This window comes from Magallana gigas, chromosome 6 (genome assembly GCF_963853765.1).
Source record: "Magallana gigas chromosome 6, xbMagGiga1.1, whole genome shotgun sequence".
Taxonomy (NCBI): Eukaryota; Metazoa; Mollusca; class Bivalvia; order Ostreida; family Ostreidae; genus Magallana; species Magallana gigas.
In genome coordinates this window covers 43690625-43713809 of record NC_088858.1, presented here as the reverse complement: position 1 = coordinate 43713809, position 23185 = coordinate 43690625, and the positions used below count along the sequence as shown (strand labels likewise).

General features: G+C 30.9%; 1 protein-coding gene and 1 long non-coding RNA gene across 2 annotated transcripts; both read left to right on the top strand.

Annotated features, from left to right (window-relative positions):
* Positions 1-371: 371 nt before the first annotated feature.
* On the top strand, positions 372-2590 carry LOC136276148 (uncharacterized). The gene is made up of 4 exons (XR_010714573.1): positions 372-435; positions 1187-1231; positions 1576-1698; positions 2085-2590. It is a non-coding gene; the product is annotated as an uncharacterized lncRNA (long non-coding RNA).
* A 16504-nt stretch (positions 2591-19094) lies between these two features.
* Positions 19095-22181, top strand: LOC105332955 (tyrosinase-like protein 2). Its single transcript, XM_011435713.4, has 5 exons — positions 19095-19225; positions 19435-19840; positions 20019-20137; positions 20241-20431; positions 20627-22181. Exons 2-5 carry the CDS (start codon positions 19436-19438, stop codon positions 21886-21888), a joined length of 1977 nt encoding a protein of 658 aa, XP_011434015.3. The 5' UTR covers positions 19095-19225; position 19435; the 3' UTR covers positions 21889-22181.
* Positions 22182-23185: the final 1004 nt, after the last annotated feature.

Below are 23185 nucleotides of genomic sequence, written 5' to 3'. Positions count from 1 at the left end.
TTTCCGGCAAAGTTCGTACTTTAGCGGATCTACAAAATCAAATGCATAGGAAATGCATATAAACAGGAAATACGGCACCTATGAATTTAGAAACATTGTCTACTGAACGTATTTTCGAAACTGCAATAGCATTTTACAAAATCCATGAAAATTAATGCCTGAGAACACGAATATTGAAAGCAAAGATTATGATTTCAAAATTTATTACATTTGATTCGAACATTTTTATTGCTATGTTTTCACGAAGTTATGCACTAGTTCTTATGATGTAATTTTCATTGTCTTGCATTTATTGAGAAGAATATTATTCACTCTTAATACACACTTTTTGAGTTAAAAAATCTTTACTATATTCGACCATGTATTCCATCATCAGGTATGGTAACTACAATGGATGGAGCTATCGGCAACATAACAAAAGGTCTTAAGACAGCGGTAATTTTTAATGACACTGTTATCATTTTTACTGCTGATAAAATCAGCCAAAAAGTATATTTTCTCACCTTTATATTAATATTTTAAAGTTAAGGACGGTCTACGCTCAATGTCATTTTAGGTTTAATGGAATCGGGCTACTCTTAAAATATAAATCGGATAAGAATCGGATAGTCTCTCTGACTGAAAATTTAAACTTCTGTTAAATCTAATATCCAGAGACAAATGTTATTCCTAAAAGAATAGTAAAAACCTGAATGCTTAAAATATATTGCTTACAGTTTTCAAAAGATTAAGAGTTTAATGTTAAATCCAAGGTATTTTTTCATCCTAAAATGTGTTGTTTATTGTGCAGGCTGATTTCGGTATAATTCATGGCAAATAATACTTGTGTCAAACACATTGAAAATGTCATAAATGCTTCTATGAATAACCCAATAACCAAATATTTGATTTTTTAATGTATGTAAAGTTTTTAGCACAGTAATTAAAAAATCTAGTATCTGATCACTTGAAATGACAACCTTCGTATAGGTATATCATTTGTATACAATGTATTTTGACATAAATTAGATTGGTTTGATAAAATGACGCATTTTATAATTTCATCTCCGGACTTCTCACAGTGAATTATTTTCAGGACCCCTAAAAATGCAATGGAAAATTTTGCTTTTACTCTTTTTATTTGAAAGATAAGAATTTAAATATAAACCTCTTTTTATTTTTTTTTTATTTTGAATGATTCATGTAGAAGATTGGATGTCAATCATGTAAAGCGCTGCAGGAATAACGCCAGGTAATTTGCACGTTACACGTGCTGAACAAACACGTTTCGATGTTTTACATTCGCAACAATTCATCACATACCCTACTTCATATTCGAAGTAAAAAAGTTTCTTAAATCGTTCACATGCAAAAAGCCACGCTATCTAAGAAAACTGGAAAGTTAACGTGAATTTATTGAAAAAGAAAAGTAACTTAATCTTATAAAAATGATTTGACAAGTTTATTTCATGAGTTTGAATATATATATATATATATATATATATATATATATATATATATATATATATCTATCTATCTATCTATCTATCTATCTATCTATCTATCTATCTATCTATCTATCTATCTTTTTCTTAGACTAAAAATTAGATGGTATTGATCACTGGAACGTCTTTGAAAAGCAAGAGATTCGAGACGAATCAAGTATACTTACAACAGCGACGCTTTATTGCCGTAGTATTGTGGTCACACTGCTATAAGGTATGCCTGTATGACATTCAAAATTTCGAATAGAAATGGCTGATTTAATTTGTTTACCAAGGTGTTTAAATATTTCTCTGGCTTTCGAACTAAACTTGATGATTATTACCAGTCGATTTTTAGAAAGCATTTTTTAAATCAAAGTGTATCTTGATGTAGGATGGGTGATTATACGTTGATCAATAGTTACCCTGGGTTTTATAGAGGTTAGTACAGGCCAGACCAAGAAGACTATGGCCTGTTTGAAGATGTATCGATAAACTACAAAATTGTCGACAAAAATGTGCTTTTCAACCTAAAAGACAAGTGAACACAGTGGTGGTTATAAAAGATGCTATTGAGAAGATCATGATATGTTAAATTAAGTATTGTTGTCTTTATTTCAGACAATCCTAGCACTTGATCAAAGAAGCACCAAGTTACAGTTAAACGTTTAAGTCGAGACTCGAGTACTATCACAAACAAATTGTACCTGCAAAGTTCCCCAAATTTCCTGTTTTATCAATCCGAGCAATTTCGATAGATTTTGGACTCCGGATTGCAGGTGTTAATGTGATGTAGTCTGAAAGGGTCTGAGATTTCGTTCTTTTACATATTTAACCTTGAATATCTAGATCTTTATAAGACATAATAGTTATTTGATTAGTCATCTGTTTGTTTAACATAAATTTCAAGTGAATTAAATCACTTTTACTTTTTCTTATTGCATTCGTTGGCATGTGAAGTTTACAATACTCACATGTGTTGAACAAATGTTTTAAGGCTTATAACGACACTGTCAGTTATTGGGAAATCTTTTGATATCAAAATACCCTTTCGTTTTAAAAAAAAACATTGTTGGCTTCATAATAGGGAACTGACAGTTGTATCAGTCACAAAAATAATGAAAAAAGGAAACAATAAAAAGGGTTACAATTTTTCAAACACATTACATGTACTTATGTATGAGGAATAAATTTTCTAAAATAAGGCGCTTGTAATTTAAATTTGATGATTTTCAATTTTCGAACAATAACACTGAATTCCTTCAACAATAAAAGTTATGGATTTATTTTATGTTGGACTTTCTAATACTCACTATGACTTACGTGAATTACCATTTTTAAAAGAAATTTTGAGATTATCTTGTCGTTATATAAATAATAAATAATAATATAAAAACTACTAACTGTCAATATATAAAAGGTCAAGATGTAAACCTCATGTTAGTATATGTTGTGTTAAATTTGAGTGTTAATCAAATCTAAATAAAGCATTAATTTGCAATTTGATTTATTTAGATGTTTTAAATCATACAATTCTGATTGATGGATTGATTGATTTAAAATGAAACATGATTAGGAAAAATAATGTGGTTCATGAAAACTTGACAGGAAATACGTCTTGGCACTTTTACTTGAAACGAGAACTCGTTTTGTAAATTCAGTTTGTTAAAGTGATTATTTTGATCAAATTGCAAAATTAATTGATGACATGAATTAAATTTATGTATCAATCAAATCATCTTAAAGTGGTACCCTACACCCTTTTTATCGATTTTTTCTCTTAATTCTAATTCCATTGTTCAAAGTGGTTGTGAAATTTTAGTTATCATTACTAATTATTCATCTAAAGAAAATGTTGCTAGTAAGGCATTTTCGAGTAGAAAAGTATTAGTCGGTGTTTAAATGCTTAGTATTCATAATTTAAAATACACGACGTTTTATTTTTTGATTAAGATATATCTGGGGAAAAAACATAATGAATACATTGAGTATTTTTTTTTTACAACTAAAGTGACTTTCAAATTTTTTCTCAAACTTTTCTATTCGGTTTTGCAGATAAAACCTTTATTATCTTAAAGAGTTAAATATAAAATGTTGCAAATAGTAAAAGTACATTACTTGACTAGGTTAATCATTTAAAACATCTTAACTCAGTTTTAATCAGACATTGAATTAGTGTAACTCTGATTATAAAAAATCATCAATTTTTCCCAAATTTTTAATTATTATTTTCTCATTTTAAATTGACTGTCTTATAATTTATCAGAATTCCAAATCTGTAATAGGTAATAAACAACTCAGAATTTGTCCACCAAGTACAGCATCATTATGTATTTTACTCTCTAGATCAAATTATCAACAAACATCCTTCAAATTTTCCAATTATGATTGATCTAAGATGGTACATGTTGAATTTGGGGTTTCCTAACCTGATAGTCTGTCAAATATTTACATATACGGAAGAAAGCTTTTATTCGTCAAAATTGCTCAAAAGGTAAAATCCAATTATAGACATATAAACGCCGCTAATAAAAAGAAATCGAGACACACGCACCAGGACTTTTCTTGTTATGCAAAATTTGATTTTGATTGTAAATGATAGAAGAAAGTTGTGTTATTTTGTATTTTGACAACTCAGATGTAATAAATCATTATAATTGTATAGTTGATTAATTTGAATTTAAAATGAGATAAAAAAAATGATTTAGATAGTTCATCATTATTTAAGATAAGTAACACCTTTGTTTAAATGAAATCAGATTTTTAAATCTTGCAATTGTCTATTTTAACCATATCATTATAAATGATTGGGCGTAAAAATTTGTAAAATGAATAATTAAATCAATGGAATGATTTGCATTTTTTCTAGAACTCTAATATTTTAGTTTGTATTTGTAAAATTAAAAAGGCCTTATCAAAATAGAAACAGAATACATGTTACTATTTTGATGCAAACACTTTTTACATATATAAAACATCTAACGACACTGATTTTCAGATTCAAATTTTAAATCAGTTAAGTCTCTGAATTTAAAAAAAAACAATTTTAAAGTATTTCATCTGTAACTATCATCTTTCATATCAAATATTGAAATAATATAACTTTGATTACTAAATCTAAATTTATTTTTAAACATTTATTAAATGATGAAGATTCAATTTTGAATTTTTTTTTAAAAATCCAATAGTATCAAATTTATCTTATTTTGAAGTTCACAATCAAGTCTATGGGTAAAGTACATATTTTTAAACATATCTTTTTAATGCATATTATTTTCTTACAAATCTCTCGGTGAAAAGCTACAAAAGTACAAATAAATTTTCAAAGAATCTTTTCTGTTCTTTGAAAATGTTCAGAAAGTCGAAACTTTCCTTACATGTTTTGAGAAAATGAAGTTTTTTTTTCTAATTTTTATGAAGGGCAGACAACTTTTTGAAAAAGTTTCAAGTGCAAAAAATAAATTCACCTCGGTTATGGATGGACTACCTTAAAAAGTAAAAGTGAAATGCTTGAGTATCATGAGCAATGACTCTTAAAACCTTGTGTTGATTAACAATGGGAATGACATTAATTTATTCTAGGTTTTTTTACAAACTGTAAATTCCTTATTTTACGCGAGTACTTAATTCCGCGATTCAACCGTTTTCCATCAAATGGCGAGAACAAAAAATCGCGAATGCCGCATTTTTATCATAGTTTCTTCAATAAACATATATCCAAAAAATAAAAGCCAGATTTTAAAATTCACGAGATGTGCTTCTCGCGATTTTACGCAGATATTAATTCCTCGCGTTTAATTAAGAATCTGCAGTATAGAAATAAAAATCATAAAATAGAAGCCATTAGATTCTAATTCGTTAAAATAATTCTTAGTTGCATATAAACATGAAATTTTACTCCAAAATGGTTCCTAAATATTCTTGAAGTTTTCTTTGTGTCTTTTATTCCTATTGATAACTTTGTTTTTTAATACTCTAACATTTGAGTTAGGATTACTACACCATAAGCTTTTATAAAAACCTGTTCAAATTAAAGGCAACTTTTTTGCTCGAATAAAATTGACCATAAGGTTATCAAATGGATACTTTAAAACGCGTTCTAGGCACAATTTCTAGTTGTATTATCTATTATTCAATAATGAAACAGAAATCACGCACGTAAATAAATAATTTGATGTAAAGACAATAAGACATTATCTATACCAAGCATGCTTAATGATAGCAAATGAGCAATAAATAAAAAAAGGAAGCCATATCTCATCAATATTCAAATCTTAACACAAAAAACGACAAACTCCAAAGAATTAAAAAAAAATTGCGTAAAATTAGATTTTGTGACATGGGTAATGAGAGGATACAGTTTTCAAAATCATTAAGTAAAGTTTCCTTTAACGAAAATCGTCACTGAATGACAATATATTTAGGATGTTTTGAAGATTATTTTTAGATGTAAAACCGTTAAATTGGCATCACCTATCAAACAATGATAATGTCACTTCTGATTAATACGCCGAATTGTTGAGTTGCTTACATTAATTTAGACTCATGACTGGCTTATTAAGCCATATTTGTAACATTTTGATAAATAGGGCATTTCAAAATACACTGTACTCTGTACATGTACAACTGTCAGATGTCTGTGTAACAGAGTGATTATAGATAAAATACTTTGTTAAATAGATATTTTCAATAGATGTGAGTCTGCAGCATTTGATAATTCTACAGTAGAGGGAATTTAAGAAAATACTTAGTTAATTCTAGAATTGTTAAATAAAGAACAGATTATAATTTGTTAATACTGTTTAGAATTTCATATTTTCATACTATTAAAGGGGCATGGTCACGATATTGGTCAAATTCTGTTTGTATGTTTTTATTATTTACAACGCTTTAAAAATGCATTTCTAATGATCAAATAAAATTTGAGAGTCACTCGTAGAATTATAAGCAAGACTAGACTTTGACCCGTGCGTGCACGGGTTGACATTGCATATTACCGGTATTATATCGGACATTTACGAAATAGATACATCAACACACCGTATTGTTGACATTTACATAACCAAACTTTAAGCCTTCAATAATGCTATTAATTTCACTACACTCTGATTAGTTAGAATAATCTAACCGTGTATCGGGACGGACCATCGCCACAGTTAAAATGCCTCCAATATACCCGTAATGTACCAAAAAGAATCGCCCCAAAACGATTTTGGATAAAATTAATGAAGCTGCATTGAAAATAACAGTTAAATTATTCATAATCTTAAGCATAGATAAACAGTTTCCAAAGTTTAACACAATAAATTTAGATTTAAAACTGAAATTTTTACTTCAACGTTCAAAATATAGACAAACGCATTGTTTACATAGCGAAGAATTTCAAGCTCTGTAACTCGATTATAACTCAACAAATGACACTCAAATTTCGGTTGCCTATTAAAAATGACTTTCTGAAGCATTGTAAATATTAAAATCGGAAAAATCATTTTTGACCAAAATCGTGACCATGCCCCTTTAAGTACATGTTCTATAAAAAGAACAAAAAGATAATTTTGATTTCTATTATTATATTCTACATATAAATAACTAATTAACAAAAATTATAAGGAAATAAGCAAACGTTAGGTAAAAATGGAACTAGAAATTCAGAAATAAAATTATCTTTTAAATCTAATAAAATTAGTAAAATGATCACAGACTAGAAAGTCCCTAATTTTCAAATGCCTATAATGTTTATCATTAAAACAAGCATATCTGATATTTGATTAAGTACAGTTCTTAAAACTACATGTATTTATCATTTTATTTTTTGACCACCCAACATCCATTTATCAAGCAAATCTTTGAAAGCCTTAAAAATATAATCTATTCTGTTGATGTGTCATGCTCGTTAATCTAGCTTTTCACTGGTAGGCGTTTTTATATGTATAGTCGCTGCAATTGGTGATGACGTGTAAAACAGGAAATCTTTTGATAAACATGTAGCATGGGTAAATACAAAATGATTAACAATTTTTGTTTGTTTTTACCAAAGCAGATTATTTGAACGACCAAAAGAATAGTGGTATTCTTTAAAAGCATAATATTATGCGAAAGACGTTTGTAAATTAATTGACATGACAAAAAATTATCTTCCATAAAATATAAATCAAATAAGTTAGAATAATAGAAAATTCTTATTGTAACATCTCTCCATAATATGAACGTATTTAGCCTTGAATATTTTCCAAAATATTCTGAACCACTTGCGTTGGCAAATTAACGATGGTTTTAGGAAACAGGCTGGTGTAAATGTTCTATACCTTATAAATTTCGGCTTTGGATATATATTTCAAACCAAACTGTTTTATTCTTATTTCTCATACATCAGCTTTTATTTTTGAATAAGTTGACAACCTTTGGATTGATTTTGCAGATTAAACACTTTATAACTATTATATCGGATTATTATGTTTATGAAATAACGGATGGGGCGTTCAGATGTAACCAATTTGTAATTGGTTTTATAGTTCCAATATATATTTTGAATTATTTTATAGAAAACCCAAAGACAATGGAAAATATATATAGCATCACGAAAAACGACATTTACATTCAAATACATTCCACGTGTTGGTAAACCCCTTTTTTGATCGTAACGATATCCGCAAACAATTCGCTGAACGCGTCCTCTAACCTCAAATCGATGATTGATTTAATACAGTACTCAATTATAGCGGTTTTTCCTAACTTCATTGTGTTGTATAAATTTGCATTAATGAAAAACATTGTCACAGCTGCGTATCATGCTCTGAAGGTCATACTTAAAATTAACCAAAAAAGTCCATCCATAAAACTCAAGACTTTAAGCCTACAGCAAAGCTTTCTCCCCAATGGTTAATTTTAGTGACAAAACAAATTTAGAAAAATAGCTTTATTTATATTGTCATTTGTCAATCCAGTTGCATTCAATCTAAATTATATGTGTGGGTTATTCAAAATGAAACAGGATGAATAATTAGTTTATTTTTATTTTCAATAAGTAAACAACTTTTTTAACGAAATCAAAAACGTTTTTGAAATCCTGCATTTGTTTTACTTATAAATTTTATCATATCTTTTTTAATCAAATATCAAACATACAATAACTGCAGTGATTATTGTTCTTTTTTAAACAAAGTAGCTTGTAAAAATAAAAGATTTGACTTCTTAAAATTAATTGAACTGTCGTTTGACATTTTTTTAGAAATGCGTGATTGCGTTTTTTTGTTTGGGTTTTCCTTGATGTTTGATTTAATGAGCGGAACTGATTATTTGACCTATATTAAAATATAGGAAATTCAGTAGGGCAAATGTAAGGTAAATAAGTTAATGCTGTTTTCAAAAACAAACTTCTAAATAACTTCAGAAAATAATCAACAATTAAACCGATTGTGAAGAGTATATAAATTTTATTCATCAAAATACACTTCTTCAGTTTTGTATTATAAAATTATCTAATCTGTAGTCTATGATTTGCTTTGATGATCTTATTTTGAGTTATTAAAATACGATTTGTTGATAATCATCCTTGTTTTTTTGTGCATTTAAGAAAACCGAACCAGTAAACTCAATATTTTAAAACTAAGGTTACGTGCTTAAGCATAACTTGAGCGTTGTTCTCTGGCATAAAAGTGAATGATGCTTTTTTTCTTTTTTCTTTTTTAAAATTCCCTACAATAACAAAACAAAAAAGGAAACACTATCCGTTTTAAATCTGACAAAAATCACGCAAAAATGATAAAATATTTAGAAAAAATACACGGTGAACTACCGATTAAAAATGTATATAAAAAAGACGAAAAACATGTGCCCTTCAGGAGACTGGTTGGTTAACTAATTAGTCATGATATATAATAACGTGTTGAGAAATAATATGTTAAGCTTAAACTTTTTTATGATAAAGATAAATTACACTAATTAGTGAAAACCAAAAAACTATAATTTTAATGTTTATTCGCGAATAATGGCAATCGTTGCACAACAACTTAAGATTACAGCAAAAATTTCAATTATTAAGAGGTTACATTAGTAACCATGGTCACTGACCCATGGAAATAGGGTGATTAAGGCAACCCAAATGGCCAATACATGTAAATGAAAAGTTTCAGCAACTAACAATTATTAACTGCTTACATATGTAACCAAGGTTGCCGACCCATGTAAATAGGGGGTTTTGGCTTCCTAAATCGCAAATACATGTTAATGGAAAAGCACACGTAAATGGCAAATATGCAGATGAATCAGAAATCAAAAAGCATAATAATCAACAGCAGAAATGCTGTCCCAAGAATACACTATACATTCAAAATCATATCTACAGTGGGAATATTCATGTTTATATGTAGTCTCTCTACATGCCTGTATTTAAATCAGTTACTGTTGTAAAAAGTGGGTGGATGGGTGGGTAATTTTTACAATAATGAATTATATTAAACGATTTCAAACTGGATATGCCCATTAATAAGCGATTAAAAGGTTTAGTTTCCATGAGAAAAAATAAAAGATTAACCATCCTGGTTCTACATGAGTAGTAAATTTCTATTATAACTTGATCAACCGATTGTTAGGATGATTGATTAAAAATTTGTCTGATTTTAAAGTATATAATAATGCTTCAGTAAGGCATTTTTATAGGCAACTAAAATTTGAGTATCATCCGTTGAGTTATAAGCGAGTTACAGAGCTTACAATTATTTGCTATGTTAACAAAGCTTTTATTTACAATCTGAATGTTAAAGTGAAAATTCCATTTTTAGACCTAAAATGATTGTGTTAAACGTTTGGAACTGTTTATTTATGTTTAAAATGAAAAGGAAGATAGACAAATTTGCTGAAATTTTTTTTTACTTGTATATTGAACCTACGTAAACAAAAACAGGGCACGAGCCTTGTTTACATGACAGAGAATTGTGGGCCTTGAATCTGGCTCAAAAGTCTGCGCCTGACTCTCTAATTTCACATGATCATTAGAAATACATTTTAAAGCACTGTAAATAATAAAAAACAGTAAAATTGAATTTTGACCAAAATTGTGACCATGCCCCTTTAAGTCCGAAATCTACTTTAAAACAATCCTGAGGGAATGGAAATTTTATACGTTAGCAATTTTAGTCTTTTTTTTTTTACAACATATTCAATATTTTCTTTTTCTAAATGGTATTTGTGTTTTGTTTGTATAATATTTTCCCAATCCAATTTAAACAAGAGGTCCATGTACCACATCGCTCACATGAGGAACAATAGGTATGATAAAATCAGCTTAAAGGGGCATGGTCACGATTTTGGTCAAAAATAATTTTTTCAATTTTAATGTTTATAATGCTTCAGTAAGGCATTTTTAATAGGCAACCAAAATTTGAGTGTCATTTGTTGAGTTATAAGCGAGTGACAGACCTTACTATTCCTCGCTATGTAAACAAAGCTTTTGTTTACATTTTGAATGTTGAAGTGAAACCTCCAGTTTTAGACCTTAAAAGAATGTGTTAATCGTTAGAAACTGTTCATTTATGCTTAAAATGAATAAGTATATAGACAAATCATCTTAAAAAATATTTTTACTGGTATATTGAACCTATGTAAACAAAAACAGGGCACGGGCCTTGTTTACATGACGAAGAATTGTGTGCACTGTATCTTGCTTAAAACTCATCGACGGGCACCCAAATTTCATTTAATCATTAGAAATGCATTCATAAAGCATTTTAAATAATAAATACAGAAAAATAAAATTTGACCAAAATCTGGACAATGTACAATAATACATGTAGATCCTGTATTAAAAAAAAATCCATTTTCCCCCTGGATATTCTTATGTTTATAATCATTAGTCCCTTTCCTAACAGGATGATTTTATAGTCATATCACATGTTGAGTATTACAATTCTCAAAAAGATCCTTAACAATTGTTTATATATGGGATATAAAGCTACATCAAACTCTGAATTTTTAAAGATTTACTCTATATATTCCTATGTAAAACTTCGACCCCCATTGTGGCCCTACCTTACCCCCAGGGGTCATGATTTTCACAACTTGGAATCTACACTACCTGAGGATGCTTTCACACAAGTTTCAGCTTTCGTGGCTGATTAGTTTCTGAGAAGAGGATTTTTTAAAAATTTACTCTATAGATATATTCCTATGTAAAACTTTTATCCCCATAGTGGCCACACCCTACCCTCGGTGTCATGATTTTCACAACTTAGAATCTACACTACCTGAGGATGCTTCCACACAATTTTCAGTTTTCCTGGTTGATTAAGTTTTTGAGAAGAAGATTTTTAAAGATTTACTCAATTATTCCTATGTAAAACTTCGACCCACCATTGTGGCCCCACCCTACCCCCGGGGGTAATGATTTTCACAACTTTGAATCTACACTACAGGAAGATACTTCTACACAAGTTTCAGCTTTCGTGGCTGATTAGATTCTGAGAAGAAGATTTTAAAAGATTTACTCTTTATATTCCTATGTAAAACTTCGACCGACCATTGTGGCCCCACCCTACCCCCGGGGGTCATGATTTTCACAACTTTGAATCTACACTACAGGAAGATGCTTCCACACAAGTTTCAGCTTTCCTGGCTGATTAGTTTTTGAAAAGAAGATTTTTAAAAATTTACTCCCTGTATTCCTATGTAAAAATTCGACCCCCCATTGTGGCCCCACCCTACCCCCGGGGGTCATGATTTTCACAACTTTGATGAATCTACACTACCTGAGGATGCTTCCACACAAGTTTCATTTTTTTGGCTTTATGGTGCTTGAGAAGAAGATTTTTTAAAATTACTCGAAATTTTTCCTTAATTTCTAATTATCTCCCCTTGAAAACGGGTGTGGCCCTTAATTTTCACAACTTTGAATTCCCTTTGCCTTAAGATGATTTGTGCTAAGTTTGGTTGAAATTGGCCCAGTAGTTTTTAAGAAGATGTTGAAAATATGAAAAGTTGTTGGACAGACGGACGGACAGACGGACAGCAGACAAAATGTGATCAGAATAGCTCACTTGAGCTTTCAGCTCAGGTGAGCTAAAAAGGATATTTGAATCAAGATTATTTCGAAAAACAATCGTATAACACAAAAACTGTTATTGTTACTTTTCTATAGACCCTCGCAACAAAAATATTTTAAGGTAGACGTAATTAACAAGAAACCATGTATTCTATGTATCAGGAAAGGTACGGAAATTATTTTCATCGTCAATATTTTGACATGTAATAATAGGAAGTGTAACTAATCCATCTACATGTAAATGGATTCACCTATCCTTTTGATGCAGTGACGCATTTTATTTTTCAAAGCAAGGCGTAAGGTGAATGTCCTTGAATCCCGGTGTGTTTGCATTCTTTGTTATTCTAGCATTATAACCTGCTACTAGCTCTGAGGTTACATTTTTCTTTATTGTACATGAAAAATCTCATAAATTGTCATATATTAGATATCCTAAATATTACGTATGCAGTTCTGCTTATGAAACTTATAAAATTTGAGACTATGAATTTCATAGGTAGTTAGGAATGTTTCAGTAAAAAACAACCATTCCTTAAAATTGTTAACACGTCTCTTTTACATTTTTTTTTTTAAACATTTGCCATTTAGAATACTCTAAGTGATTCTTATTTACCAGTTTAGTTGTATAAATTTTTATTTAATTTAATTACATAACGAAAACCTAAAAACTGTATTAGCTGTTTATTATTTAAAACAAATCTCTTAAATTTTAAAATACTTTTGATGTTCTTGGTTTAATTCTTTTTATTGATAACAGTTTCTTAAGATTTCTGGAAGAAAGGTTAAAGGAAAATTCATTTGCATTTTTATTGGTCACTAGATAATAAATTTTACATAGAGGTAAAGAAGTTCACATCATTTATCATAAGTTTTATTTAACAACCATTCATAGTCACACCCAAATATATAGAGTAATTTTACAAATCTGCAAGTTACATGTACATGGAATTAGCATGAAGCTCATATAGTTGGAGCAGTTAAACAAAACGGAAATATTTTACATCCGCCTCTTGGTAAGCATGTAAGTCTGTAATTTAAAGGAAAATTGAACTTTTATATGCATATTCATGGTTTAAAATCTGGCATTACGCATAATATTAGACAGTGTTGGTACAGACATCCCGCAAAATCGAATGGGATTGTTAAGCAAAAATTATCATGAAAACAATAGAAGAAATGTTTGAAGAAAGATGTGTCTTCGATAGTTCTATCTATAACGATATGAAAGTGTTTTGACGGGTTTCAAATTATATGATTTGGTTATTTAGCGGTGAACAAGTTTCGTTAATATGTAAATATAATAAATATGTTAATATTATGAGGACGATGCTCTTTTGCATGCGTTTTTTAAACTTGTGATACTCTGGTTATGTTGCAGACACTAGGTTGCAAAATATATTTGCGATCCGTACCCTTAATATCCTATACATAATTTAGAAATTTTATGTCGTGAATATATTTTGAATAACATTGAAATAGGAAATAAATTGACACAAACGTCAGAAAAAGCCGAAAAATATTTGCTTCTGTCAACAAAAAAGTCCAAATACGTGGATTTGATGAGGAAACAATTGAAAAATTGAAATGCAATTTGTTATCTTTATGACAACTCATTACTAAGAAAAATCCTCTTACAAACATACTGACGATGGATATCAGCCACACAGCTATGTAGATTCTTAGAATTCAGATATAAAATATGAAATGCATGGAGTCGTACAACTGGGTTTTTCTTTTAAAAAGCTATAATTTTTGTTATTATTTAATTGCAATTAAACAAGTTCAGGGTAATTCAGTAACAAGAGGCCAATTGGCCTTAACGGTCACCTGAGTAGCATATATCCAATACACAAACTTGTCATGGAGTCTCATATATGCATCTAATTAATTAGGTTTCATACTGGAGTAGAAAAATTATAAATTTGTAATGACAACCACATTTAATTCAAAAAGAACTGTGAAACCTATAATGTTGGTGAAAAACTAAAAGATCTGGTCTACAAAATAATGAATTCAGTTTTCCTTTCAGGTGTGTGGGAGTAAAGAAGATAATTTTTTAACGTTATATGCATTGACATCTATACATCCATTTTGGCCCTGCCCTAGAGTCAAAACCCATACCCCAGGGGACATGAAAATTAAAATTTCAGTAGAGGACTTCCTGGTAAACATAATTATTAGTCGGGTTTTTTTTATACAGATGTGTGAGAATAGAGAAGAAGATTTTTAAACATTATATGCATTAACACTTTATTGCCATATTGCCCCCTCATGTCCTGAACCCCTGACCCTGGGGCCATGAATTTCACAATTTAGGTAAAGGAGATTGTGGATATCATAACCATGTATTCAATTTTTTGCCCACATGTGTGGGAGTAGAGAAGAAGATTTTTTAAGATTTAAATCATTTTTACTATATGGCCATATTGGCCCCACCCTAGAGCATGAACACCTAACAAAAGGGTCATGAATTTCACAATTTTAGTAGAGAGCCTCATGGACATCATAATCATGCATTTAGTTTTTAACAAATATATATGGGAGTATTAAATCTTAGAAAATCTTCTTCTCTACTCCCATATATATTTGTTAAACACTAAGTTTAACAAATATATATGGGAGTAGAGAAGAAGATTTTCTAAGATTTAATACATTTTTATTATATGGCCATATCGGCCCCACCCTAGAGCCTGACCCCTGACCCAGGGGTCATGAATTTCACAATTTAGGTTGAGGGCTTCATGGACATCATAATCATGCATTTAGTATTTAACAAATATATATGATAGTACAGAAGAAGATTTTCTAAGATTTAATACATTTTTACTATATGGCCATATTGGCCCCACCCTAGAGCCTGAACCCCTGACCCAGGGGTCATGAATTTCACAATTTAGGTTGAGGGCTTCATGGACATCATTATCATGCATCTAGTGTTTAACAAATATATATGATAGTAGAGAAGAAGATTATCTAAGATTTAATACATTTTTACTATTTGGCCATATTGACCCCATCCTAGAGCCTGAACCCCTGACCTAGGGGTCATGAATTTCACAATTTAGGAAGAGGGCTTCATGGACATCATAATCATGCATTTAGTTTTTAACAAATATATATGGTAGTAGAGAAGAAGATTTTCTAAGATTTAATACATTTTTACTATATGGCCATATTGGCCCCACCCTAGAGCCAGAACCCCTGACCCAGGGGCCATAAATTTCACAATTTTGGTAGAGGGCCTCATGGACATCATAACCATGCATTCAGTTTTTTCCTCACATGTGTGGAAGTAAAGAAGAAGATTTTTGAAAATTTGGCTTTTTTTGCATATTTGGCCCCGCCCGTGGCACCCCAGGGGTGGTAGAGCCATAAATTTCACAATTTAGATTCTTCTTACCATAGAAATGCTTCACACCAAAAATGGTAACGATTGGCCTGGTAGTTTTCAAGAAGAAGTTAAAAATTGTAAAATTGTTAACGCACGACGCACGACCCACGACGCACAACGCACGACGACGGACGAAGACCAATTGCAATAGGTCACCTGAGTGACTCAGGTGACCTAAAAACAAACGAAAAGTTGAATTCCATATAACAGTCATCTTCCCGTGGTCGTTTATGAACAACTACATAACTTTTTCTTAAAATTTCAAGTTACTTGTTTTAAATGTGTGAACGTAAGTAAAATAAATGTATAATAACATGTATATGGTCAATGAGTTCAAGTTGTTTACAAGATACCAAATTACAGTTTTCGGTATGTTATTCACTTAAATCTTTTAGGGGTACAATTGAGTCTCTGTATCGCCAAAATTAAACAATTAAATACCAAATTATATAATAGCTTTAAAAAGACAGAGACATATAATTATTGCACCCAGTCTGTCATGATCAGCTCTTCAAATGTACAATTGTTGTCGTTCTGAAATCGATGGAGTTTTGATAATGCTTTGAAAACGTCCTTCTTCCATGTATTCAGTAAGATTCGAAGTAAGTTTCTTATCCATATTCATCTCCATGTTATAATAAGTTCATCTTTATTTTGAAGCCTATTTTTACAGTAAAAAACACTCTGAGTATGCAAAACTAAGTATGTTTTAGAATTTATGTTTTACACTTCCTTTAGTTTTACCTGCAATGATTGTCGATGCGAATGACTCTTTGCCTAGCATAGGTTTGTACAGCATTTGAAAAAACGTAATGTTTCGGATAAAAAAAATTATTTACACCAAATTTCTGCTACCTCGAATATTAGTTTTATCAATCTCATCGATTTGATTTAAACTCACTTGTAAATATTATGAATTGTTTGAACTATTTCCGTTGAATTCTCAGGAAGTCGAGCTATTACAACTTAATTATTTTGTACGTACATTATTTGAACATTAATTAATGAAGTGACATATCCAAAAGTAAGTTTGATAATTTTGGTTGCAGCTTGTACTTACTCTTAAATTCATATTCATAAAAAATAGATATTTATTTGATAAAAATGGTAAACACTTTCTATTTTCATAAATAAACGTGTAATTGTGATGAAAAATTACGATGTGTTACAATCTAAAATGCTTGCACTTAATTTCGTATAGATTAAATGTTTTGAGTACGACTTTGAGAAAGATTCACCGCTTACTCAGTAAATCGCTGTTTTGTACTCAGCCGGAGTACGAATGTTAGTATGGACAGTTTTTATAACCTCGATAACCTTGAGTAAGATTACGATTTAGAGCATAGATAGTGATTTGGAGTATAAGATTGTACTCAAGAAAGTTTTATAACCTCGGGGCAAGATCTCGTTTAGCAACGGTCACTACATCGTTCTTAACCATTTGATAGATACATGTAGGTGCAAATTTGCCATCTCATTAAGTGTAAACAAAGCACATACAGGTCTCGCGAAGATTCACCTGTACATGTTTGTTGATAAAAATATGTCTTTTTTACTTCTCCCAGGCAATAATTGTTCAAAGTTTTTAGAATAACCACAATTACTATTTTGTAAGCATGTATTTTTCGTGTTTACCATAAGAGTTGCTAGAACCTTAATTCATTTTTGCAAATGAGGCCCCTTGAGGGGTTATTTGACATATTTATGTGTGTTCAATTTAAAATGAACCGAAATTGGTAATCCATTTATAATTATCGAGTAAGTGAGGATGTGTTCCGTTTAGAGAGCCCCTTTAACCTGATGACCATGATGAACGTAGTCGGACGAAGGTCTTTTAGTTATCTTTTGAATCAAACGTGGTTAAGAAAAAATGATACCTTAAAGGGGCATGGTCACGATTTTGGTCAAAAATTATGTTTTCGATTTTTTAATGTTTACAATGCTTCAGTAAGGCATTTTTAATAGGCAACCAACATTTGAGTGCCATTTGATGAGTTATAAATGAGTTACAGAGCTTGCAATTCTTCCCTTTGTAAACAAACCGTTTGTTTACATTTTGAATGTTGAAGTAAAAATTCACCTTTTAGACCTAAATTGAATGTATTAATCATGAGGAACTGTTTATTTATGCTTGAAATGAATAATAAGATAGACAAATCAGCTTGAAAATTTTTTCTTACCAGTATATTCGACCTATGTAAACAAAATCAGGACACGAGACTTGTTTACATGACGAAGAATTGTGAGCCAGGTATATTGCTTAAAACTCAACGACTGGCACCAAAACTTCATTTGATCATTAGAAATGCATTCCTAAAGCATTGCAAATAATAAAAACAGAAAAATAAAATTTGACCAAAATCGTGACCATGCCCCTTCACATGTAATCGATCGGGCATAAATATATTCACCATATAATATGTAAACTAAATATTACTGACTGGAAAAACGTTGGAATCATAATTTAAAATCATATCATTATCCTTGATCTCATTTAACAAACGCGTGTACTTATCTAGAAATACAAAATTTGCATATGGATAAATAATAAAATACATTTTTAAAAAGTCAACGTAGATGAATAATGTATATTTTAACAAGGGTATCATTTTCAAAAGGTTTCAGTAAGCTTCAGAGCACTTGTAAAAACTTTTTTTCATCCCCGAGTCTGATCGTACATTATCTTTATGTAATATAAAGAGGATTTCTGGAGGGCTTTCCGTTTGGGTTTTTTACGCTCATCTTCATAATTAGATTCGTTATAGTTTCATTTTTAATTGACAATTATATTAATATATGGTAACATAATGTATAACATCAGGCCAACCACATTGTCATTCTCGTAGTTTTCTTCTTTATTTGTTTTAGCATTTAAAATAATAACTCTGATAATGCAGACAGAAAATGACAGATCATTATTACGATAAATTTTTTTTAAATTTTACAAAAAGGAAATTATGAAGAGAAAAACATTAGAGGATGGATTCAAATGATATCTGGACTTCTCTGAACCGATTTTATTTTGTTTGTATTAAAGTTATTAGAATTGTTTTGCAAGAACGGATGGGAAGAAATCTGTCATAAGTGTTTAAAAATACCTGCGGTTTTTGGATTCAACAGTGTCATTGTCTTAATATATAAATAGTATTTTAAACGAATTATTATTTAAAAGTGTTTAAAAATCATTTGATTGAGCATCCTGGAATTTCTTTCTGTGCGCCGATTCAATCTTATAATTAATCAATCATATTATATACTGCCTTTAGACTTCCGTTCATGTATATAAAAGGAACGCAAAAGAAGAAGATAAACAGTTTTCTATTAAACACAGGAAAGGTAAGTAAACATACAATTAAGGAACACCCTAATTTTATTTGCTATAAGTTCTTCAGAAACGTTATTTTTTTCTGTCATAAATATTTATTTTGAATTTTACTTCCTTACTTTAAAAAAAAAAATAGAATGAAAAGAATAGTAAGTTTATTTTCAGATTTGGATTTTAAATTGTAAGGAATTATGCCAATTGTTTTAAACATCTTTTACAGAATGAAAAATCCAAACCATCAAATCATTTCATTGGTGTTGGCTGTATGCCTGCCGTCAGTCTATGGAATTGTCCAGAAAATACCAACTCCCACTGACGTACTCGAATGCTTTTTCTATAAGTCTTTAAATACGAGCGTGGCTGAAGTTCCCGGAAAGTTAATCGAAGATTTCTGTCTCCGGAAATACTCCCTTTCACAGTTTGAAAGAAATACACAGAAGAACATCAGTGTGGAGGGAGTCCAATACCTAAAATCTCTTTTCCGTCAGATTGATGCAGAGGCACAAGAAGCTAGAAATAAGCGGCAGGTCACCGCTACATGGCGTGTAAGAAGCGAGATTCGAACTCTGTCTGCGGCTCAGCGGAACAGGATATTCGGATGCTTAAATCGACTGAAAAGGGATTTTGTAAGTACATTTAAAATCTAAAAGATATTATAGTTTGTCAACTATTTTGATACAATTATTTAGCATAACTACGATTATGCTATTAGGCATATTTCTGATCATGAGTAAAAATTGTTTCCTTTTTTATTAACCGCATGCACTTTCAATATAAGACATTATCATGAATTTACTTTCATAGACAATAGACCCCAATACAAATACCTACGATTTAATTGGGTCTCTTCATTCTGGACAAGCTGCCCAGCTGATGCATAATGGTCCCGGATTTCTTGGTAGACACAGTCTTTATGTGCTTGCGTAAGTTTGTTTAAATCAAATAAATGTATACGTTTAATTTCAATTTTTAGCAAAGTGAAATGCTTATTTGAACTATATATATATTCTCTCCTGTATTTTAAAGAATGGAAACGGCCTGTCGAACACCCATTCCATACTGGGATTTCATGATGGATGGAGCAATGACTGATCCTACTTCTTCAGCTATTTGGTCAAATACTTTCTTTGGAAATGGGAATGGACCAGTAAGGACAGGCTTTTGTGGCAACTGGGTTACGCCCCAAAATACTCCAATCATCAGAAACGTTGGTGCAGGTAATTGGAAGTATTAGATGTTAAACGGTTAATCCAAGCAAATAACATAATATAACATAATATCTTTGATTTGATTCAATTGTATTTTGTTAAATATCATTACAGTAAACTATAATTTCATTTTTATAAAAACAAAAACAAAACTGCGATCATGTAATTGTAATAATTTCATATGATTTACGATTGCTTTTTAAGGTGGTCTTCAATTACCCAGACGAGATGTCCTCAGAGCTATATTAAGCAGAACAAGAACCAGCGAAATCACCGAACCGCAACCTGCGATGAGTGTGTTTTCCATCGAGGTTCACCATAATGCAGTTCATAATCACATAGATGGTCATTTTTCAGCCCTTGATACCTCGACCTTTGATCCTGTTTTCTGGTTCCTACATTCAATGTTCCATTATATGTGGTACATGTTTAAAAACAATCAGAGAGCGAGAGGTGTTGATCCCCAACGAGATTATCCTAGAGGACCAAATGTTCCACAGGGTCATGAGTTTTTCCAAAGAGTAAACTTTATGCCTTTTGTAAGACCAATGACAAATTTGGAAACTTTTGCTGATCGTTATGATAGAATCGTAAGTTATACTCCTCTACCCAGATGTCCAACGTGTGGAGGGAGTCCGTTTTTGGTTTGTTTGCAAGGTACCTGTGTAGCTAGATCTGTAAGAAGGACGGGACGAATTCCCGCAATTGCCAGACGTCCAGTTGGTTTGCCAATTACACCTTTTATTCGAGGCAAACGTAGTGTAGATGGAAATAATAATGCAGGCTTGCTAAAAAACCACGAAGAAACTCTCGCTGCATTAGATAGATCATATACGAACACATTCGTAATTGATGGTCATTTTGCTCCTGAAAATTGGGTTTATTTGAATGTTCGTGTTATATATGAACGTCCAAAGGGTGACGTGTTCAACTCAACTGGATCGGCTGATGGACATGATATGTATGATCCGTCAAGCTTCTCTGATGGCGGTAAAGAAATTGGTGTTGAAAACCGTGTCCTTTACAAACAAAGATGTGCACCGTCGGGTTCTGGGGCCACAAAGATATATGTGCAATCCGATGGTTTGAATTATCACGGAAAATACAAGGAATATGCTATTTTAGATGAACGCCAAGCTGTTTCTTCAGCAATTTTGCAGATTGCCGTTCGCAAGCCCTCTGACAAATACACAGAAACATATCTTTCTGCTTATAATAGCTGTGGCCGAGTGTGTCGACCGGTATGTTCCATTGGAGAAGGTTCCTCATCTATCTACAAAGCCTGCTCTGGAAGTTTTAAAGTTACAAATGAATTTCCATTGATGTACAGCAACAGCTATGAAGGAGCCATTAGTTCTCTTTGGCATCTCAGTTTAGATGGGAAAGGACCATTGTTTAGAAATACATTTTCTCCGATCACATTTATTTGTGACCATCAAAATGCTTGGCCCTGGTCGCAAAACTAGTTTTTAAGTATTTTTCATACATAAATTTAGTATTACAAAATGTCTTTTAAAGGCTATTGTTGTCAATAATCTCTTTGGTTACATAACTGAATATTCTTCAGTTCTTTAAATTTTAAATCATTCATCGCTTTGTGCCTTATGAAGGTTGATTGTTTTATCTTAATTTATTCATCCAAGTTTTCTTATTTAGGAAAATACAGCGTTTTATATTTTCTTTAAATGAGTTTGCATATATTCTATTATATTATTTGTAACTTGTCTTTTTCTACAAAATAAAAATGATATAAAAAACAGATTTTTTCTTTTAAAATAGACATTTAAAAACCCTAGATATCCTTTTACCATATCTACATATTTACTTTGAACACTGGTTGCGTTCATAACTACTCCATTGTTTGTCATTTGATTATTGATCAATAACCGAGCGAGCTGAAATGGTGTATTAGTCGCGATCATTGCCAAGCGAATATAACCATTTCAACGAGTTAGGAATATAAAATATAGAATCATGTAATTACAAAACAGAGAGAACTGGGTCCAAATCTTTTGATTTTTGTATTTTATTGAATTTCTTTGGACGTACTATAATATTTAAAGTTAAAATTTTATTTGTTAGTCAAAATAATTTTGCATATTTTCTGTTGGTTAAATCTAACTTTTTCATTTTTATAATGGAATGGCAAACACTACAAAAATATCGCAGAAATGCTTAAAAACGATAAAAAAAAAACGATATCTCAAAATGTTGATCATTATAAATTGATTTGCATTGTTAAAAGAAGTTAACCATTTGTTTAATTTAACAATTAAGAAACTCTCAATCAAAGGTTCAACATTAAAGGGATTTTTCTTAAATTTAGCCATTAACTAAAAAATTAGATAACCGATGTTATATACATGTAGATGTTATGCAAGGCCCATGATCTAGCATCCTCATGGGTAAAAGTGGATTCTGAACTCTAGATCTGGTTAATGTACAAAACCCAAACTTCAACCTTTAATGCTTTTCAAACCCTGCATAGAACTACATCTTTAAGGAAGTGCTAAAACTTTAATTTCAAAAGGTCCTGCTAAAAGTTTCCTTGCACGTACATGCATAATTGTTTACATTGAAGTGGCTGCTGCAGCATGCCATTCTAACTGCATTCGAAAACAAATCCCATGCATAATTTCCGTGGCCCCAGTTTCCCAACAAACACCAACCTAGGACACAAAAATTGCATTTCAGGGGACCACAGAACTCTAACAACCAGCGCTCTTGTGTCAGATTTACAAACCCACAAGGTATGGGCCTCGG